At 38.7% G+C, this 21,724-nt stretch overlaps 1 protein-coding gene across 3 annotated transcripts in view; it reads left to right on the forward strand.

The window, feature by feature from the left end:
• Nucleotides 1–21,724, forward strand: part of SCAF4 (SR-related CTD associated factor 4) — a 70,700-nt gene that overhangs the window by 30,707 nt on the left and 18,269 nt on the right. For 2 of the 3 annotated variants that reach the window (XM_047721099.1, XM_047721116.1), the window contains exons 8-18: nucleotides 2,805–2,977; nucleotides 3,608–3,716; nucleotides 5,383–5,547; nucleotides 6,305–6,390; nucleotides 7,048–7,238; nucleotides 8,394–8,494; nucleotides 8,906–9,019; nucleotides 10,578–10,734; nucleotides 11,947–12,104; nucleotides 21,238–21,403; nucleotides 21,492–21,578. In XM_047721099.1, the coding sequence (XP_047577055.1) occupies nucleotides 2,805–2,977; nucleotides 3,608–3,716; nucleotides 5,383–5,547; nucleotides 6,305–6,390; nucleotides 7,048–7,238; nucleotides 8,394–8,494; nucleotides 8,906–9,019; nucleotides 10,578–10,734; nucleotides 11,947–12,104; nucleotides 21,238–21,403; nucleotides 21,492–21,578 (1,507 nt within the window). The remainder of the gene's footprint in view (nucleotides 1–2,804; nucleotides 2,978–3,607; nucleotides 3,717–5,382; nucleotides 5,548–6,304; nucleotides 6,391–7,047; nucleotides 7,239–8,393; nucleotides 8,495–8,905; nucleotides 9,020–10,577; nucleotides 10,735–11,946; nucleotides 12,105–21,237; nucleotides 21,404–21,491; nucleotides 21,579–21,724) is intronic. The other variant, XM_047721108.1, reaches the window with a different exon arrangement.

The raw sequence follows: 21,724 nt of genomic DNA on the forward strand, positions 1-21,724 counted from the left end.
TATGTTGCTGTCTTGAGAATTCCTTCCTGGGGAAACCGAAGTTCTTACTCCTAAAGCCTTCGCTGAGTGGTTGAGGCCCACTCATATTATGGAGGGTATTTCTTTATTCAAATTCTATTAATTTAAATATTAATCGCATTTTTAAAAGACCTTCACAGGAATATTTAGATGAATATTTGACCAAACAACTGGGCATGGTAACCTAAGCCAAATTGATAAAATTAACCATCACATCATACTTTTCAAGATGAACTTTAACATAAATTTTAGAATTTATAAGTTAATTTAAGAAGTACCAAGAGCTTTACACAGAATGTCCATTTATTAAAATCCCTTTCATACAAGTCTTGTACATTTATTACATCATTTACTTCTAAGATGTTTAGTCATGTTTCCTGTTTGTTTCTTTTATCTTTTAAATGTTCATGATACTAAACACTTAGTTTTTTAGTTGGTTCTCAGATTTCTGGGTAGCTACTAAATTTGACTTTTCCTCTTCAATATGTATGCCTATTTCTTTTTCTTATTGTACTGGTGGCTGGGATTTCAAGAAAATACTGAATAATAGTAATGCTGATGGAGTCCTTTGTTGGTCAAGTGGTTTGGTTAGTGTTTGTCAGTTACATGAAGTTCAGAAAAAGAAATTCTGTGATTTTCCTTTGACTAAAAGATCTGTTTTAAGCTAGTAGAACAGCTTCAGCTGCTTCACAGATCTTCACTTTCCTAAAAAGCAACAAAAATGTCTTTTTGAATCTTAGTTTTAATTTTTTTATTTTTTCAAATCATTTTCAAAGCAATAGCTTTAAATCTTAAAACTTTGAAGAACATATCTACGTGTGAAAAACAGTAAAGACCAGAAGTTTTGCTTTTTGTAGATAATTTAAACCTGAGTTTTAATTTTGACTCCCATCATTGACTCTGTCTTGATGCTGAGTCACTTAAGTATTCATTGTGCAGCACTGTAAAAGTGGCGGCAGTATGTAGGCTTTGCTACTTTGAGGGTTAGATGATACGCTAATGTGTGTAAGACAACAAGGTGTCTGGGTCGTAATTAGATCACTCAGTTACTATAAGAATTTTTTTTAAGATTTTATTTATTTATTTGACAGAGGGCGTGCACAAGTAGGCAGAGCAGGAGACAGAGGGAGAAGCAGGCTCTCTGCTGAGCAGGGAGCCTGATGTGGGGCCCGATGGGATCATGACTTGAGCCATAGGCAGACGTTAACCGCTTAACCAACAGAGCCACCCAGGCGCCCACTGTAAGAACTTTTAATGACATGGCCTGGCATTACAAAGAAACAGCGTTATCCAAGAAGGGGACTTCCTTTCCCAATTCAGAAATCTCTTATCCAGTAAAGTGGAACCGTAATTTCTAGGCAGAACTACCACAAAACAACACAAGTTAAGGAATTTGAGGTTGAAAATCCATGACCAGAATGGGCACAGCTTGAGGGAAAAGACTGCTTGTTTGAATGCCAGAGATTGAGAGATTTGAAGTTAAAAAGAAGAGTGTCCACATCCCAGTTCTACCATTTGGTGGCTCTGCGGTCTGAGTAATGTTTCTTAATCACCTGGGTCCTAGATTCCTTGTCTATAAAAAGAAGAAATTATATCTAAGCTATGTGTACCTTGCAGGCCTCTTGTGATGAAGTATCATACATAGATATGTAAACAGTAGATGGTGGTAGGAGTAGGTGTTTGTGGTGTTACCTTCCTTCCTTTCTGAACAAATGTCATCTTATTTTTAAATGGCTCTTCTAGACATGTGATCTTGTGACGTGTTGAGCTAGCTTGTTTGTTTCCTTCCTTCCTTCCTTGCTTCCATGTTTCTGGTACTCTGACATGAGCTGTGAAGCTTTAAGGAAGAAGTTGGTGCCCAGGTAGTAAATTCTTCATGGCCGTGTCTGTGCCATTCTCTTTTTTCTTTGTCATATTAGTATGTTTTTGAGCAAGCAGCATATGGACATTCTTCTTTAGGGATTTATAGTGATTAGATAAGACGGTCTTGGTATATTTTACAGTTAACTGAAAATGTACACCCATTTTCATGTGTGCAAAGTTCCAAACGTTTTTAGTGTGTGAATATATTGCTAAATTAACTATAAAATAAGTGTATAAAAAATAATCAGAAAACACTGCATTTATAATTGGTGAAGAAAAACAGTAAAAAATTCTTTTTCAGGGGTGCCTGGATGGCTCAGTGGGTTGAAGCCTCTGCCTTTGGCTCAGGTCGTGGTCCCAGGGTCCTGGGATTGAGCCCCACATCGGGCTCTCTGCTCAGCAGGGAGCCTGCTTCCCCCTCTCTCTCTGCCTGCCTCTCTGCCTACTTGTGGTCTCTGCCTGTCAAATAAATAAATAAAATCTTTTTTAAAAAAAAATTCTTTTTCATGGGGCGCCTGGGTGGCTCAGTGGGTTAAGCCGCTGCCTTCGGCTCAGGTCATGATCCCAGGTCCTGGGTTCGAGCCCCACATCGGGCTTACTGCTCAGCGGGGAGCCTGCTTCCTCCTCTCTCTCTGCCTGCCTCTCTGCTTACTTGTGATTTCTCTCTGTCAAATAAATAAAATCTTTAAAAAAAAAAAAAAATTCTTTTTCAGATGGCATTTGTGTGGCATTGGTGTGTCTGTGAACCAAGGTGCTAAGGGGCGAGTGGGAACATGAGATGGTACATTACTGTGCTGGGATCGTAGATGATAAGAGATATCTGTTGTTTTTATCAAGTCTTTTGTGTAGTGTATCCCAACCCAACTTTATTATTTTTTTTCCAATCCCAATTTTAAAATGGAATATTGATGTACCTATTTCAGAAGCTACTCGATAGATTTGATTATGATGATGAGCCAGAGGCTGTGGAAGAGTCAAAGAAGGAAGATGGCACCACTGCTGCCGCCGCTGCACCTGCCATGGCTGTTGCGCCTCCCGCGCCCTCCGCGGCCACGCCGGCCCCCGCACCTGCCGCTTCCCCTCCACAGGCACCCTTGTAAGTTCTTTCCTACGCTCCTCCATGGATAGAGTTGGGAGTCGTAATCAGGCATAAGACAAGTGCAGTTGATCGTTGGCACAGCGTGGTGATTAGGTAGGGGTGCCAGCCTGCCCAGAGTCCGAAGTCTGCATTATAACTTGCCTCCCCCAAAACTTACATAGCCTACTCTTCACTGGAAGCCAAACCTGTACACATACTGTGTCCTTCGAATAAAGTAAGCTAGAGGAGAAACCGTGTTAAAATCATAAGGAAGAGAAAATACGTTTACTGTACTGTACTGTAGCCAAAAACTGTAAGTGGACTCACATAGTTGAAACCCATGTTTTCAGGGGTCAACTATAACTTCAGTAACAAAGTCATTTTTCATATAGTCATTGTTTTTTAAAATGATACTTGGGTTTTCTTTTGAATGGGGAGGAGATGCTATCAGATTTACAGTTAAAAATGGCATTTACATTGGGAATAATGCTGGATGTGTAAATTAATGTAGGCAAGTACATGATTCAGTAAGATGTTAATTATTAATGACTCCTGAACAGCATTCTTAATGTCTCTGTAGTATAAATGTGGCTTAGAATCTTACGTGTTTTTGAATGGACAAAATGAAGATAGCTCCTATTTTTTTAGTGGGTTTCCTGGAGATGGCATGCAGCAGCCGGCATACACACAGCATCAAACTATGGATCAGTTTCAGCCTCGAATGATGACGATACAGCAGGACCCAGTGCATCATCAGGTATACACATTTTTCTCGCCACTGAGTTTTAATATGTGAGGATCTGTTCATTAGAGCATACGGATTGCCCCTCCCAGCCCACTGTTAGTTAGCTGTATGTTTGGCTAAGTACTACTGCAGCCGTAGTCAGAGCTGTTGTGCATGAGATTGACTTGAGTTGTTATTTTTAAAAAGCTTTAATTAAAACAAGCATACTAAATATTACATGCTTATAATTTAATAACAGGTAATTTTGTTAAAACCATTTAGAAGAGATTATAGCTCTGTTTTAGGTACCTGGCCTGCTTAATGGTGCAGCTTTTTCCCTTGTGAGGATTTTTTTGGGGGAGTAGATGTTTGAGATGCTTTAGAGGGTTTTTAGCTCTCCACATTCAGGAGTATAGTTAGAGATTTGCAGTGAAAGGAACTCTGGAAAATTGCAAGAAGTTCGTAGGGGTTTGCTATTGGGTTGATTTTAGCAAATCCTTTATTCAGAGTTTCCTAAACTTAACTGTACAGCGAAATGACAGAGGTAGGGATCTAATGCTAAAGTCAAATCTAAAGAATCTGTATTTTTTTTTAAATGTACAGATTCTGTTTTATAACCAGCCTTGGGAAATACTACTTCGTATCCTTGATTTAGAAAGGGTTCTGAGAAATACTCTGAAGAGTATGTTCATGTTCTTATGTGTATCGTGTTTGATCCATTCTGTAATTTGCTACTAGGAAATTGATACTGTGCTTTTTAAAGATTTTATTTATTTTGAGAGAGCAAGAGAGCACAAGCAGAGAGGAGGGAGAAGGAGAAGCAGACTTGCCACTGAGCAGGAAACCTGATGTGGGGCTTGATCCTAGAACCATGGGATCATGACCTGAGCCAAAGGCAGATACTTAACCAACTGAGCCACCCAGGAGCCCCTATAATTATACTTTTAATATTGTCCGTATTGGAATGGCACATGCAGAAATATGTTACGTTGTGGTTTACTCTCATTAATAATATGATATTTTTGAACCCTAAAAGTAGGGATGTTTATTGAAATTCCCCTTGGAGTAAATTTTTTAAAAGTGAACTTGTACATCAGTGCTATAGCCACTCTCCCTCCCAATTGACTTGATTGCCTTTGAGGTTGAAGGGAGACAGATTACAGTACAGTACCTTTCTGAATTTTAAGTTTATTCAGTCACATTGTTCCTCTTATAAATGAAATTATGTCTTTAAATATATGAAGTCAAGCCTTTGTATTCATAATTTTAAAAATGAGTTCTAGGGGTGCCTGGGTGGCTCAGTGGGTTAAAGCCTCTGCCTTCGGCTCAGGTCATGGTCCCAGGGTCCTGGGATCGAGCCCCACATCGGGCTCTCTGCTCAGCGGGGAGCCTGCTTCCTCCTCTCTCTCTCTGCCTGCCTCTCTGCCTACTAGTGATCTCTGTCTGTCAAATAAATATATAAAATTTTTTAAAAAATGAGTTCTAGAATTTTTAACCTATATATGTGATGTAAATTCTTCAGATAAATACTACACTTAGGGAAATTGTTAATCGTTATTGTATGTCACTACACGGTTTTTGCTTGATCAAAATTGCTTGAAGATATTTTAGTTTTACATCAAGTAACTAAGGACTTTCCAAATTATTTTTGGTAGTTGTTACTTAAAATCTACTCACGTGCTTTTTTTAAAAACAAAAGGTTCCACTTCCTCCTAATGGACAGATGCCAGGATTTGGCCTTCTTCCTACACCTCCATTTCCTCCCATGGCTCAGTCTGTGATTCCTCCAACTCCACCTGTGCAGCAGCCTTTCCAAGCTTCTTTTCAGGCACAGAATGAACCACTAACACAGAAGGCACATCAGGTAAAACTTTATTCTCAGATTGGTTAATCTTTTTGGTTGCTTTGACTTATATGCAGATTCCTGCCTGTTTGCTTTGTTATCTTCATTTTTGAATGTGAAGAAAGACTTCTTTGGGCACATATTCACCCTTTCTGTGCCTAAAGCTTTTCATCTGGAAAGTGGACATAGTAATAACCAATTTCCTTAGGATTCTGTGAGGATTGAGTCAGAGTCCAGGATGCTTAACTAGAATGCCTAGTTTACCACTGTAATCAATGGTTTAATAAAATTATATGTAACTTATATGAATTTCCAGAAGTAGAGAAGTGTTTCTTCTAATCTTGTAAACCATATAAAAACTTTTTTTTCCTCACTGATGGACAGTCATTATTAAACTAGTAATGTGGTATCAAGTAACCAGAATAAAACTGTCGAGGCAGGGGCGCCTGGGTGGCTCAGTGGGTTAAGCCGCTGCCTTCGGCTCAGGTCATGATCTCAGGGTCCTGGGATCGAGCCCTGCATCGGGCTCTCTGCTCAGCAGGGAGCCTGCTTCCTCCTCTCTCTCTCTGCCTGCCTCTCTGCCTGCTTGTGATCTCTCTCTCTCTCTCTGTCAAATAAATAAAATCTTAAAAAAAAAATTAAAAAAAAATCTGTTGAGGCAAAGGATTTGTAATTTAGCATTTTTTAGATTTTGTCTTCTTGCCTTTATAATTTCCATTTCTCTCATTTAATGATGGGTGGTTGTTTTGGTTCTTTTTGTTTTTATTGATTTTTAAAGGAAATGGAAGTCGAACAGCCTTGTATTCAAGAGGTTAAGCGGCACATGTCTGATAACAGAAAGTCAAGATCTAGGTCAGCATCCAGGTAATTGATAGAAAATATTTTTCCAATCCTGTGTGTCTTAGACAAATTAAAATCAAACTGGATTATTTTTAGATATACAACGTTAATAAAATAACATGTGGTGTATTTGTGTGTCTCTCTCTGTGGAGTGGGAGCAGAAGTAGTGATGTAAAAACTAAGGCCTGTCATCTTACCCGTGCTTTTCCCCTGGAGTTGCTCCAGTGCCTGCACGCATTTATGCATAGAATGATAGGAATTCTGTATTCACAGTTCCTTTATGATTTGATCAGCCAACAAAAGTGGAACGGTAATAAGTAATACTATAAACAGATAATATTTTTATTTGCTGCAGAAAAGAAGTTAACCGAGAAGATAGATGGCAGCAGTAGGCGGCCTGTCTCGGTGACACTCCCAGCGTGCAATTTAGTATAGTATCAAGTTCTCAAAGATGGGAGACTTTTATAAGCTAGCATCCTTATTTATCTCATTTAAATATGTGCGTGCTTCCTAACTTGCAGCATACTAAACTTTTTAAAAATGAGTTCTCTGCTTTTGAATTATTACATGTCTAAACATTAAACTACCGAGTTATATTTTTTCTTTTTCAGATTAATACCCACTTACATTTTCAGTTCTTTCTCTGTATCTTATCCATTCTCCCCCTCATGAAAATGTTAGGTCACCAAAAAGAAGGCGATCTCGATCTGGCTCTAGATCTCGAAGGTCCCGCCATCGACGTTCTCGATCCCGGTCCAGAGATAGACGCCGACATTCTCCCAGATCTCGGTCCCAAGAAAGGCGAGACAGAGAAAAAGAAAGAGAACGCCGACAAAAAGGCCTTCCTCAAATCAAACCAGAAACTGCAAGTGGTAAATTAACTTTTACATTCAGACTTCTTACATTATTCTTTGTGTATCTTGGGTATAAAATGTTTCATAACTGTTAACGACATACTGCTTCATTTTCTCTTTTTTGTTTGTGCTTTGTCATATGCTTTGATGTGTTAAACATAAGGAATAACACGGAGGACATTCGGAGAAGGAAGGGAAAAGTGAAGCAGGGGGGAATCAGAAGGGGAGAGAACCATGAGAGACTGTGGACTCTGGGAAACAAACTGAGGGTTTTAGGGAAGAGTGGGATAGGGGGATGGATGAGCCCAGTGGTGGGTATTAAGGAGGGGCACAGATTGTATGGAGCACTGGGTGTTATACATAAACAATGAGTCTTGGAACACTGCATCAAAAACTAATGATGTACTGTATGGTGACTGATGTAACACAATAAAAAAAAAAAAAACTAGCTGTAAAGCAGCAGTAAGGAGTGAAACCAGCTAATAGTGATGGAAAATAAAGTGATAGCATGTCTTGAATTTAATGTATGAAATGGAAGCCGATGAACTAGCGCTCCTATACATGGAGAGGTTTTACAGCTTACAGAATATATTAGCTTGCATTATCTCTTGAATATCATCATGTATTTAGAATATGTTTAGTAAGGTATGCTAGACATATTCATGGTGTAAGTTTGCAGTTACTGTTGAAATTTTTATTTATACTACAAGTAGGGCATGTGTAGAGCTTCTGATTGGGAGATATTACCTAGGATACAACATAAGAGAAAAACCATTCGTGTATACTCAACAGTCAGGAAGAGACAGCTGTGTTAGTGGACAAAAACAGCTGGACTGTTTGTTGATCGAGAGAGTTAGGATTGGGTCTTCTGCTGCTCACTTGCCAAGGGTGGCCTTGGACCAGTTATTGTATCTCTGGCCCCAGTTTAGATATGTCCACAAAAGGGCCAGATTTTTTTCAACTCTTATGTTGTTCAGCTATCCTATTCCATTTCTGGAAGTACTACCGCAATTTTCTAGGATATTTTTGGATGTGTATGGGATTTGCTACTTAATCTTATGGTATCATGTGACTTTGCATCTTTTTATAACGATTTTCTTTTTATTGTAGAAAAGTACAGTGCTGCTCATTATCAAAATACATATATATTTATGATTATAATTTTATTTTAAGTTTGTAGTACTACACTCTGGGTGGGACAGCTGGACAAAAGGACTACTCAACAAGATGTTGCCAGTCTCTTAGAAGAGTTCGGTCCAATTGAATCAATTAACGTGAGTGTTTATTAAATTATGTAATGATTGACAGGTGTGATTAATGTCATAGGACTTGAGACCCAAGTTAAAATTTGCCCAGCTTTGTAGATGTGGCTAGTGTAAGTGTTAAGTCCAGTTTAGCACTCTCTGCATTTAACCACAGTTCTTAGATAACCCAAGTTTAATTTGAAACCCTTTTCTACAAAAATCTATATTAAAGCTTGGAGAACTGTAAGTTCATTATAAGCTGGCAGCTGAGCCCAAATTTGAATTGCCAGTTTATGATACCTTAACCTCAGATTATAGAACCTGGCTTCATGGGATGGCTAGGGGTCAGGGGAGTTGGGGTTATTGGAATTGGTTATTTAGTATTTATTTAATTTTGTTGCTCTTTTATTTTATTTTATTTTATTAAATATCTTGGAGCAGATGATTCCTCCCAGAGGTTGTGCCTATATTGTTATGGTTCATAGGCAAGATGCCTATCGTGCCCTGCAGAAACTGAGCCGAGGAAACTATAAAGTAAACCAGAAATCCATAAAGGTACAGTTTTTATACCTTGTAGTTCATTTTTTTAAAAATTTAATACATAACATTACTTGGCTTTTTAAAAACTAATTTTGGACACTGAAGCATTTCCTATATATCTTTTCAAAGAGCTTATCTCGGGGGCGCCTGGGTGGCTCAGTGGGTTAAGCCACTGCCTTCGGCTCAGGTCATGATCCCAGGTCCTGGGTTCAAGCCCCCCATCGGGCTTTCTGCTCAGCAGGGAGCCTGCTTCCTCCTCTCTCTCTGCCTGCCTCTCTGCCTACTTGTGATTTCTCTCTGTCTACTTGTGATTTCTCTCTGTCAAATAAATAAATAAAATCTTTAAAAAATAAATAAATAAATAAAAATAAAGAGCTTATCTCCTAAATATTAACATAAAATTTTAAATGTTAGGTTCATGTGGAATACATCAAGGTATTTTTTAATTAATTGGTGCTTTAAATATAATTTCATTTTGTCATTCAAGATATTTTGGATTTTATACATTTTTAAAATATTTTTCTAAATATTATACATTAAAAAAATTTTTTTTTTTTAAGTTTTGCTTATTTTGAGCACCTGGGTGGCTTCAGTCTGTTAAATGTCTTCCTTTGGCTTAGGTCCCGCATTGGGCTCCTTCCTTGGTGGGGAGCCTGCTTCTCCCTCTGCCTGCCACTCCCCCTGCTTCTGTTTTTTCTCTCTCTGACAAATAAAATCTTTTTTAAAAAAAAGTTTTATTCTAGTAATCTCTATACCCAACATGGGGCTTGAACTTAAGACCCCAAGATCAAGATTTACATGGTCTTCTGAATGAGCCATCCAGGTGCCTCTGAATTTTACACATTTTTAAAGTTTGCTATCTCATCCTTAGAATACTAACTATTAAAAATATTCAACAGTCGGGGGCCTGGGTGGCTCATTGGGTTAAAGCCTCTGCCTTCTGCATAGTCATGATTCCAGCATCCTGGGATAGAGCCCCGCATCGGGCTCTCTGCTCGGTAGGAAGCCTGCTTCCCTCTCTCTCTCTAGAGACTCTCTCTGCCTACTTGTGATCTCTGTCAAATAAATAAACAAAAATCTTTAAAAAAAAAAAAAAAAAAAAAAGGAAAAGATGTAGGTACATGGGTATTCTTCCCGTAAGGGGCCAGAGTCAGCATTTCCTTAGTGTCATAACAGTCTACCCTTTGACTGCACTACAAAAGGATTTTGTCTAATGTGGAATAATTCCAAGGTACCCAAGACTTTGGAAAGTGGTCCCGGTGCAGGGAACTTCATTCAACCTTCCCTGCTAAACACTGTTTTCCTTTTCTCTAAGTTTTATGTTGGCTAAATTGAGAAATGAGTGGTTCAAAGAGTGGATAAGGAGGCAATGCCAGTTAAATTTGCATAAAGTGGGAGAAAAGGTTAACCAGTTTCCTGTCATCGAATTGAAATCTGTGGATAGCAAGGCCAGATTATTCCCCTTTTGCCCCCAATCTGAGTGACTAGAAATTCAAGAAACAGTTAATTCTCAAAATTGACCTTCTTTTCCCTTTCTTTCTTTCTTTTTATACTTTGACTAATGGTGATACAGATTGCCTGGGCTTTAAACAAAGGAATAAAGGCAGATTATAAGCAGTATTGGGATGTAGAACTGGGTGTTACTTATATTCCGTGGGACAAAGTCAAACCTGAAGAACTGGAGAGTTTTTGTGAAGGAGGAATGTTGGACAGTGATACACTTAATCCAGGTAAAACAGTATTTAATTTCTTTTAAAATTCATCTGTTTTCTTGACTGTACATATGAAAAATGTTTTTTCACAGTAGGAAGTGATTTTTGAGATTTTTCAAGTACCCTCTATGTGCCAATCTCTCCATAATAAACGGAGGAAGGAGTGGTAGATAAGACAGATGTGGTCTTTACTCTTAAGGCAACTTCTGTTTAGTGGGACAGATTGAGACATAAATGAAATAATATTGATTGTGGGGTTAAATCATTAATTACAATATAAGTAGATCGTAATGGAATTTTTCACTGTGAAAACCTAATGGATCAAATGAGTCTTAAACTGAACATTACTGGTATTATGTTTTAATCCAGTGCTTCATAATAATTTCTTTGAAAACATTTAAATGTCCAGAGAAACAGTCGAAAGTAAACATAAAAGACAAGGAGGTATAGTTACCTGTGCGATGAGCATTAAAAATGCCAGATTGACAGTAGGATTACACTGGGGGAAATAGCCTCAGGTGTGGGCATGAGCTGGAGATTGCTAGATAACTGGACGAGGTGGAGTGTGGGGTGCTGTGGCAAAATAGAAGTAAGTGATTAAAGGGGTTTGAAGCAAGTGGAATTGGTTTGAAAGCCAAAAAGAGGTGAAACCATGCTGGGCCATTCCCATACCTTGACCTTGTTTCCCACAGTGCATGGTGCCTTCATTTTAGGGTAGAGCTAGGTTTCTGTTCAGGCAAATAGGTATCAGGGCATGACTGTGTGCCAGGCATTCTGGTCCAGGTAAAAAGAATCTTGCTCCTCCCTCCTGGGACCTTTACTCCAGATGGTACGCTATTATGGTCAAGAACATAGACCATATAGCCAAATGTGTGTATGTTGAATCCCTCCTCTGCCACTTAGCAGTATCTGACCTTGTTTTCCTTAATTTCCAAATTGTTTTTCTCATTTATAAAATGGGTATAATAATGGGGCCTACTTACAGATGGTTATGAGAATTCACTGAATTAATACGTATTACTTAGAACTGTGAGACACAATTGGCATTCTTTTGCATGTTTTTTGTTATTGTTTATTCACTTAATATTTATAAGATTAGCATAGGCATTTCCTTAATAATCATACTGCTGGGTTTTTTATATAATCAGCATTTTAAAAATGATTTCTGTATTTAAAGCTATAAACTGAAAATGGCAAACTTATATTGTTAAATTTCTTTAATTCTTATAGATTGGAAAGGAATTCCCAAGAAGCATGAAAATGAAGTTGCCCAAAATGGAGGGGCAGAAACCTCACATACAGAACCAGTATCACCCATACCTAAACCTTTACCAGTGCCTGTCCCTCCTATTCCTGTCCCCGCACCTATAACAGTGCCACCTCCACAGGTAAGAATATTTGGAGCACTATTTAAACTTGTGTCTGAAAGATAAACCTTTCTAAATCTTATTTATTTAGATGTATGTCTAGATTAATGTTCAAACACATGAATGAATCCATAGATGTTCATATTCATATTTTCGTATGTCTGACCTACTTTTTATAAACTCTAATACATTCTCCATAAACACCAACAAAATCAAAGTAAATTCATATTGCCTGACACCTGTCTAGATTATTAAGTGTCTTTATAATGTTTCAGGCTTGAGATCCAAACCTAATAGCATTTTACATTCTGTTTCCTCTTGTTTTCCTTTATTGGATCTTTATTCTTTTGAGACTTCATGATCTGAGGGAACTTAAAGTATATATCCCAACAAGCATCTGTTTTGAGGGAAAGAGGTTTTCTCAATTTTCAAATTGTGTGGTGCTATCATGACATTTTTTAATGGATCAGTTATTGAATAAATTGAGGTCCACTTAAAATGAAAGCATATTCTTAAATGTCTGCTGTCTGATCACTTAGTGCATTACTACAGAGGAGAGAATCTGAATTCTAACAGAACGCAGTTTGAATCCCAGCTCCATTGTTTGTTCTTCACAGTGTAACTTTGGGCAAGTCACCTAATTTAAGTTTTAATTTCCTATCTGTAAATGTGCAAATTCCCTTTCTTGGCTTTGGCTCTGGTGTTCTTCCTAGGTCAGAGTTGTTTTGAGGATTAAATGACATAATGTATATTAAATACTCAGCGTGTTTCCTGTACCTTTTTCAGTTGCTCACATTAAGTCAGATAAATCTGAACTATCAAAAAACTATCACCTAGCCTTTTTTTTTTAATTAACATATAATATATTATTTGTTTCAGCGGTACAGGTCTGTGATTCGTTAGTCTTAACACAATTCATAGTGCTCATCATAACACATACCCTTCCCAAAGTCCTTCACCCAGTCACCCTATTCCTCTCACCCCCTCTCCCCTCCGGTAACCCTGTTTATTTCCTGAGATTGAGTATCTTATGGTTTGTCTCCCTCTCTGTTTTTGTTTTTTCTCATTTTTTCCTCCCTTCCCCTATGATCCTGTCTTGTTCTCAGATTCCTCCTGTCAGTGAGATCATATGATAATTGTCTTTGTCTGATTGACTTACTCGCTTAGCATACATAATACCCTCTAGTTCCATCCACCTCCTCGCAAATGACGAAATTTGGGGGGGGTGGGTTTTGATGGCTACATAACATTCCTGTGTGTGTGTGTGCGTGTGTGTGTGTATGTATGTATATACACACCACATCTTCTTTATCTGTTCATCTGTTGCTGGACATCTGGGCTCTTTCCATAGTTCAGCTATTGTGGACGTTGCCGCTATTAATGTTGGGGTGCACGTGCGCCTTTAGATCACTACATTTGTACTTTTGGGGTAAATACCCAGTAGTGTAATTCCTGGGTTCATAGGGTAGCTCTATTTTCAACTTTTTGAGGAACTTCCATACTGTTTTCCGGAGTGACTACACCAGTTTGTGTTCCCACCAACAGTATGAGAGTTCCCCTTTCTCTTCATCCTCACCAGCACCTGTCATTTCCTGACCTAACTAATTTTAGCCATTCTGATTGGTGTGAGGTGGTATCGCACGGTGGTTTTGTATTTCCCTGATGCCGAATGATGTTGAGCACTTTTTCATGTGTCTGTTGGACATTTGGATGTCTTCTTTACAAAAATGTCTGTTCGTGGGGCGCCTGGGTGGCTCAGTGGATTAAAGACTCTGCCTTCAGCTCGGGTCATGATCTTGGGGTCCTGGGATTGAGCCCCATATCGGGGACTCAGCTCATTGGGGAGTCTGCTTCCCCCCCCTCTCTGCCTGCCTCTCTGCCTACTTGTGATCTCTGTCTTTCAAATAAATAAAATCTTTTTTTAAAAAAATGTCTGTTCGTGTATTCTGCCCATTTCTTGATTGGATTATTTGTTCCTTGGGTGTTGAGTTTGGTAAGTTCCTTAGAGATTTTCAATACTAGCCCTTATCTGATATGTCATTTGCAAATATTTTCTCCCATTTTGTTGGTTGTCTTTTGTGTTTTGTTGACGGTTTCCTCTGCTGTGCAGAAGCTTTTTATCTTGATGAAGTTCCAATAGTGCATTTTTGCCCTTGCTGCCCTTGCCTTAAGCAGTGTTTCTAGGAAGAAGTTGCTGAGGTCGAGGAGGTTGCTGCCTGTGTTCTCCTCAAGGATTTTGATGGATTCCTGTCTCAAATTTAGGTCTTTCATCCATTTTGAGTCTGTTTTTGTGTGTGGTGTAAGGAAATGGTCCAGTTTCATTCTTCTGCATGTGGCTGTCCAATTTTTCCAACACCATTTGTTGAAGAGACTGTCTTTTTTCCATTAGATATTCTTTCCTGTTTTGTCGAAGATTAGTTGAGCACATTGTTGTGGGTCCATTTCTGAATTCTCTATTTTGTTCCATTGATCTGTGTCTGTTTTTGTGACAGTACCATGCTGTCTTGATGATCACAGCTTTGTAATAGAGCTTAAAGTCCAGAATTGTGATGCCCCCAGCTTTGGTTTTCCTTTTCAACATTCCTCTGGCTATTCAGGTCTTTTCTGATATCATACAAATTTTAGGATTATTTGTTCCATTTCTTTAAAAAAAGTTGATGGTATTTTGATAGCGATTGCCTTAAATGTGTAATAGATTGCTCTAGGTGGCATAGACGTTTTCACAATATTTGTTCTTCCAATCCATGAGCATGGAACATTTTTCCATTCCTTTGTGTTTTCCTCAATTTCTTTCATGAGTATTCTGTACTTTTCTGAGTACAGATTCTTTGCCTCTTTGGTTAGATTTATCCCTAGGTATCTTACGGTTTGGGGTGCAATTGTAAATGGGATTGACTCCTTTAATTTCTCTGTCTTATTGGTGTATAGAAATGGCAACTGATTTCTGTGTGTTGATTTTCTATCCTGACACTTTACTGAATTCCTTTATGAGTTCTAGCAGTTTTAGGGTGGAGTCTTTTGGGTTTTCCACATAAAGTATCATATCGTCGGCAAAGAGTGAGAGTTTGACTTCATCTTTGCCTATTAGGATGCCTTTTATTTCTTTTTGTTGTCTGATTGCCTAGGCTAGGACTTCTTGTACTATGTTGAATAGCAGTGGTGATAGTGGACATCCCTGCTGTGTTCCTGACTTTAGGGGAAAAGCTCAGTTTTTCCCCAATGAGAATGATACTTGCTGTGGATTTTTCATAGATGGCTTTTATGATACTGAGGTATGTACCCTCTATCCCTACGCTGTGAAGAGTTTTGATAACAGAGGATGCTGTACTTTGTCAAATGCTTTTTCTGCATCTACTGAGAGTATCATATGGTTCTTTTTATTTTATTAATGTATTGTATCACAGTGATTGATTGCTGTGAATGTTGAACCAACCTTGTAGCCCAGGAAAAAAATCCCACTTGGTTGTGGAGACTGATCCTTTTACTGTACTGTTGGATCCTGTTGGCTAGTATTTTGGTGAGAATTTTTGCATCCATGTTCATCAGGGATATTGTCTGTAATTCTCCTTTTTGATAGGGTCTTTGTTGGTTTTGGGATCAGTGTTATGTTGGCCTCATAGAATGAGTTTGGAAATCTTCCTTCCATTTCTATATTTTGGAACAGTTTTGGGAGAATAGGTATTAATTCTTCTATAAATGTTTGGTAGAATTCCCCTGGGAAGCCATCTGGCCCTAGGCTCTTGTTTGTTGAGATTTTTGATGACTGCTTCAATCTCCTTATTGGTTATGGGTCTGTTCAGGTTTTCTATTTCTTCCTGGTTCAGTTTTGGTAGTTTATACATCTCTAGGAATGTATTCATTTCTTCCAGATTGTCTAATTTGTTGGCATATAGTTGCTCATATGTTCTTATAATTGTTTTTATTTCTTTGGTGTTGGTTGTGATCTCCTTTTTCATTCATGATTTTATAATTTGGGTTGTTTGTCTTTTGTTTTTGATAAATCTGGCCAGGGGTTTATCAATCTTCCTAATTCTTTTAAAGAACCACCTCCTAGTTTTGTCAGTCTGTTCTACTGTTACTTTGGTTTCTATTTCATTGATTTCTGCTCTCGTCTTTTTTATTTCTCTTCTGTTGGGTTTACGCTTTACTTGCTGTTCTTTCTCCAGCTCCTTTAGGTGTAGGGTTTGTTGTGTAGTTGAGACCTTGTTTCTTGAGTCAGGTTTGTATTACTATATACTTTCCTCTTAGAACCACCTTTGCTGCATCCCAAAGATTTTGAACAGTTGTGTTTCCATTTTCATTTATTTCCATGAATTTTTTTTTAATTCTTTCTTAATTTCCTGGTTGACCCATTCATTCTTTAGTAGGATGCTCATTAGCATCCATGTATTTGAGTTTTTCCACCTTTTCTCTTGTGATTAAGCTCTAGTTTCAAAGTATTGTGGCCTGAAAATATGCAGGGAATGATTCCAGTCTTTTGGTACCAATTGAGACCTGATTTGTGACCCAGGATATGATCTATTCTGGAGAATATTCCACATGCATAAGAGAAAAATATGTATTCTCTTGCTTTGGGGATGGAACGTTCTGAACATATCTGTGAAGTCCATCTTGTCCAGTGTGTCAATTAAAAAATTTATTTCCGGGGCACCTGGATGGCTCAGTGGGTTAAGCCTCTGCCTTTGGCTCAGGTCATGATGCCAGGGTCCTGGAATCGAGCTCCGCGTCAGGCTCTCTGCTCGGCATGGAGCCTGCTTCCTGCCTCTCTGCCTACTTGTGATCTGTTTGTCAAATAAATAAATAAAATCTTTTAAAAATAAATAAGTAAATAAAAATAAAACATTTATTTCCTTGTTGATCTTTTGCTTGGATGATCTGTCCATTTCTGTGAGGGGTTTGTTAAAGTCCCCTACTATTATTGTATTATTGTTGATGTGTTTTTTTGATTCTGTTATTAATTGGGTTTTATAATTGGCTGCTCCCTTGTTAGGGGCATAGATATTTAAAATTGTTAGATCTTCTTGTTGGACAGACCCTTTAAGTATAACATAGTGTTCTTTTTCATCTCTTTATTATGCTCTTTGATTTAAAATCTAATTCGTCTGATACAAGGATTGCCACCCCAGCTTTCTTTTGATATCCATTAACATGGTAAATGGTTTCCCACCCCCTCACTTTAAATCTGGAGGTGTCTTTGGGTCTAAAATGAGTCTCTGGCAGACAGCATATTGCTGGGTCTTGTTTTATCCAGTCCAACACTGTTTCTTTTAATTGGGGCATTTAGCTCATTCGCATTCAGGGTACCTGTTGAAAGGTATGAATTTCGTGCCATTGTATTGCCTGTAAGGTGACTTTTACTGTATATTGTCTCTGTTCCTTTCTGGTCTATCTTACTTTTAGGCTGTCTCTTTGCTTAGAGGATCCCTTCCAATATTTCCTGTAGGGCTGGTTTGGTGTTTGCAGATTCTTTTAGTTTTTGTTTGTCCTGGAGGCTTTTTATCTCTCCTTCGATTTTCAGTGACAGCCTAGCTGGATACAGTGTTTTTGGCTGCATGTTTTTCTTATTTAGGACTCTGAATATATCATGCCAGTCCTTTCTGGCTTACCAGGTCCCTGTGGATAGGTCTGCTGCCAGTCTAATGTTTCTACCATTGTTGGTTACAGACATCTTCTGCCGAGCTACTTTTAGGATTTTCTCTTTGTCTCTGAGACTTGTAAGTTTCACTATTAGATGTCGGGGTGTTGACCTATTTGATGGGGGATTTTCTGTGCCTCCCGGATTCTGATGCCTACCCTCTTCCCCTCTCTCTCTTTCTTCTTCTGGGATCCCAATTATTCTAATATTGTTCAATCTTACAGTATCATTTATCTCTCAGATTCTCGCCTCGTGATCCAGTAGTCATTTATCTTTTTCTCAGCTTTATTCTCCATCATTTAGTCTTTTATATCACTAATTCTTCTGCCTCGTTTATCTTAGCAGTTAGAGCCTCCTTTTTTGATTACACATCATTAATAGCCTTTTTGATTTCGACTTGGTAGATTTTTAGTTTTTTTATTTCTCCAGAAAGGGATTCTCTAGTATTTGCTATGCTTTTTTCAAGCCCAGCTAGTATCTTTATAATTGTCATTCTGAACTGTAGTTCCCACATCTTATTTGGTCTGTGGCAGTCAGTACTGCCTCTTATTCTTTTTTTTTTTTGAGGTGTGTTTTTCCATTTTGTCATTTTATCCAGAGAAGAACAGATGAATGAGAGAACAAAATGCCAAAAGTATAACAGTGACCCTAGAAAAAATATACACTAAACAAATCAGAAGAGGCCCAAAACCGGGGGCGGGGAGGTGGGTGACAACGAAAGGAAAAGGGAATTTTAAAAAAAGAATAAGAATATGATCAGGCTGGGGGCACCTGGGTGGCTCAGTGGATTAAAGCCTCTGCCTTCAGCTCAGGTCATGATCCCAGGGTCCTGGGATTGAGTCCCACATCAGGCTCTCTGTATTGCAGGGAGACTGCTTCCTCCTCTCTCTGTGCCTGCCTCTCTGCCTACTTGTGATCTCTCTGTCAAATAAATAAATCTTTAAAAAAAAAAAAAAGAAAGAAAGAAAGAAAGAAAAGAAAAGAAACTGCCCAATCTTTAAAAAAAAAAAAAAAAAATATATATATATATATATATATCATCAGGCAGGTGAATGGAACAGAGCCACACTCTAAATTTTGGGTGTATTATGGTCTTTTAGAAGAAACTGCCTCCCAAAATTTTAAAGAAAGAGAAACTTGCATATATACACAAAAATAAGGGTAAATACAATGAAGGGACAGAATATGATTGTAAAGATGAAAATTAAAAAAGATTTTAAAAAAGGAATTGGTAAGAAACTGGTTTTTAAAAAAAATGTTTTTAAAAAGAGAATGTGATCAGGCAGGAGACTAGAACAAAGCCATACACTAGATTTAGAGTATATTTTGGTCTGTTAGAAGAAACTGTATCCCAAAATTTTAAAGAAAGAAAAACTTTCATATATACCAAAAATAAGGTTAAATACAATGAAGGGATAGAATAGGACAGTAGAAGTGAAAACTAAAAAATTTTATAAAGGAATTGATAAGGTGTTGGTTGAAAAAGAAGAAAAATTTTTTTAAAATAAAATTTTAAAAATTAATTTGAAATACTAAAGAATCATGGGGAAAAAAACCATGAATTCTATATGCTGTATTCCCCTAGTGCTGGAGTTTTACAGTTTTCATTGATCAATAAACTTGGTCTTGGCTGGATATTTTTGCTGATCTTCTGGGGGAGGGGCCTGTTGCAGTGATTTTTTTTTTTTAATTTGTCAGAAAGAGAGAGAGAGAAAGCACACAAGCAGTCAGAGAGGCGGAGAGAGAGGCAGGCTCCCTGCTGAGCAAGGAGCCGGATTCGGGACTCAATCCTAGGACCCTGGGATCATGACCTGAGCCGAAGGCAGCGGCTTAACCCACTGAGCCACCCAGGCGCCCCTGTTGCAGTGATTCTTAAGTGTCTTCGCTTGAGGTGGAACTGCACTGCTCTTGCCAGGGGCCTAGCTAAGTAATCTCCTCCTGTTTGCTCTCAGTAGCTTTTGTTCCCTGAAAGCTTTCCATACAGCTTTGGAGGATGAAAAGCAAATGGCGGCCTCCCAGTCTCTGGCCCCAGAGGAGCCAAGGGCTCGGGGCCCCACTCCTTTCACCAGGTTTGTGATGGAGCATTTCTGTCTCTGGCACATGACCCCATTTAGGGTTTCCAAACCCATCAGATTCCTGCAATGTGCTCCCATGCCGCTCCTCCTGGGGGAAGAAGGGGAATCTCCCCAGATCTGCCACTTGTTGGGTCCCTGCTCAAAGAGCAGTGGCCAGACTGTGCGTCAGATCATGGTTTATGGCAACCCCAAGCTGAGAGCCCCCTTCTTAGGTCCATCTCTGCAGCTGCTTCCCCACTTCAATACTTAGGGGCTCTGCCACACACAGGCACCCCCGCTCTTTCTGTGACCCTGAGGTCCTGGACTACACTATTCCAGCGAGGGTTCCACCCCCCCACTTAGCCACTGGAGCAACATCCCTCAGTGGAGCAGACTTCTAAAAGTTCCAATTTTATGCTCCACTCTTCTGTCACTTGCCAGTAGCTGGTTGACAGAGGCTCCATCCCCCCACCCCCATGATCTTTTCTTTCCAAATGTTGCCTTGGATTCACTTCTCCACACATCCTGCCTTCCAGAAAGTAATTGCTTTTCTGTTCATAGAATTGCTGGTATTCTTTCCTTTGCTCTCCTGTTGAGTCTGTAGGTATTCAGAATGCTTTGGTAACTATCTAGCTGAATTCCTGGGACCAGACAAAATTTAGATCTCCTACTCCTCTGCCATCTTGCTCCTCCCTTCAAGTACCTAGCCTTTTGATTTTCCCTCCCTAAGGAGAAAATTACATGCTTTGATATATACTTAGCTGTGATATTCTGTACATGGGTTAAATTGGCAAACTCTTTAGCTGGTTTTTTGGACGTGCGCATTCAGCACAGGTTCTAAATAAGATTCAGTGTATATCACCACTCATTTAAAGAAACCTGACTAATCTGTTAAAGTTGATCATACTTTTTTTTTTGTTTTTTAATAATAGCTAACATTTGTTAGGTGTTTTGTAAAGTGACAGGCACTAGCACTTAAACATGTATTACCTTTTTAATCCCCTTAACTATGTGAGGTTGGCACTTTTTCACTTTACAGATAAGTAAACTGATGGCTAAAGATTGTAAATAGCTTACTCGGGATAATAGAGCTAGTTAGAAGTGGAGAGGGAAGAGGCAGTTTGACTCCAGAACCTGGGATCTTAATCCCTGTAAATTGCGAGGTATCTTTTCTTAGAGTTGTATTTCTCACATTTACCTATTGATGCAACATGTCATATTCTATCAGAACACTAATAGATACTCGTGAGATAAAATGTGAATTTGCTGTCATAGAGTAGTGAACAAAAATTTGAATTGTCGTTTATAGTAGGTACTAATTACCACCTGTCATTAGATAAATTCACACAATAAGCACAAGTTTAGAAATAGCTTTTTCAACAAGATCTTTTCTTCATCTCTACTTAACTATATGGATGGGAAGGTGGCTAGATATGTGGCTTCATTCTTCTTTCTTTGTTTTTAGGTCCCGCCACATCAGCCGGGTCCTCCTGTAGTTGGTGCTCTCCAGCCACCCACTTTCACGCCTCCCTTGGGCATTCCCCCTCCGGGTTTTGGTCCTGGTGTTCCTCCTCCACCACCTCCTCCACCATTTTTGCGCCCAGGATTTAATCCGATGCATTTACCACCAGGTACACTGAGTTGTTTAAGAAGACATTTCTTTTTAGAGCCCAAAGTAAGGTGACACAACGTAAGTTGACATTATTTTTCTTATTCTAGGTTTTCTTCCTCCTGGACCCCCACCTCCTATAACTCCACCAGTATCCATTCCTCCTCCTCACACTCCTCCAATAAGCATCCCAAACTGTAAGCATGTTTTTCCTTTGTGTTCACTCGTCCTCTTGGAGTTGGGAGTAGGAGGGAGAATGGACCAGTAATAGGGTCTATAGTACGGCAAAAGAATGTTGACTGGGGAGATAATTATTCAGCTTCACATGTTGGTGTAATTATAT

This window comes from Lutra lutra, chromosome 1, assembly GCF_902655055.1.
Source record: "Lutra lutra chromosome 1, mLutLut1.2, whole genome shotgun sequence".
Taxonomy (NCBI): Eukaryota; Metazoa; Chordata; class Mammalia; order Carnivora; family Mustelidae; genus Lutra; species Lutra lutra.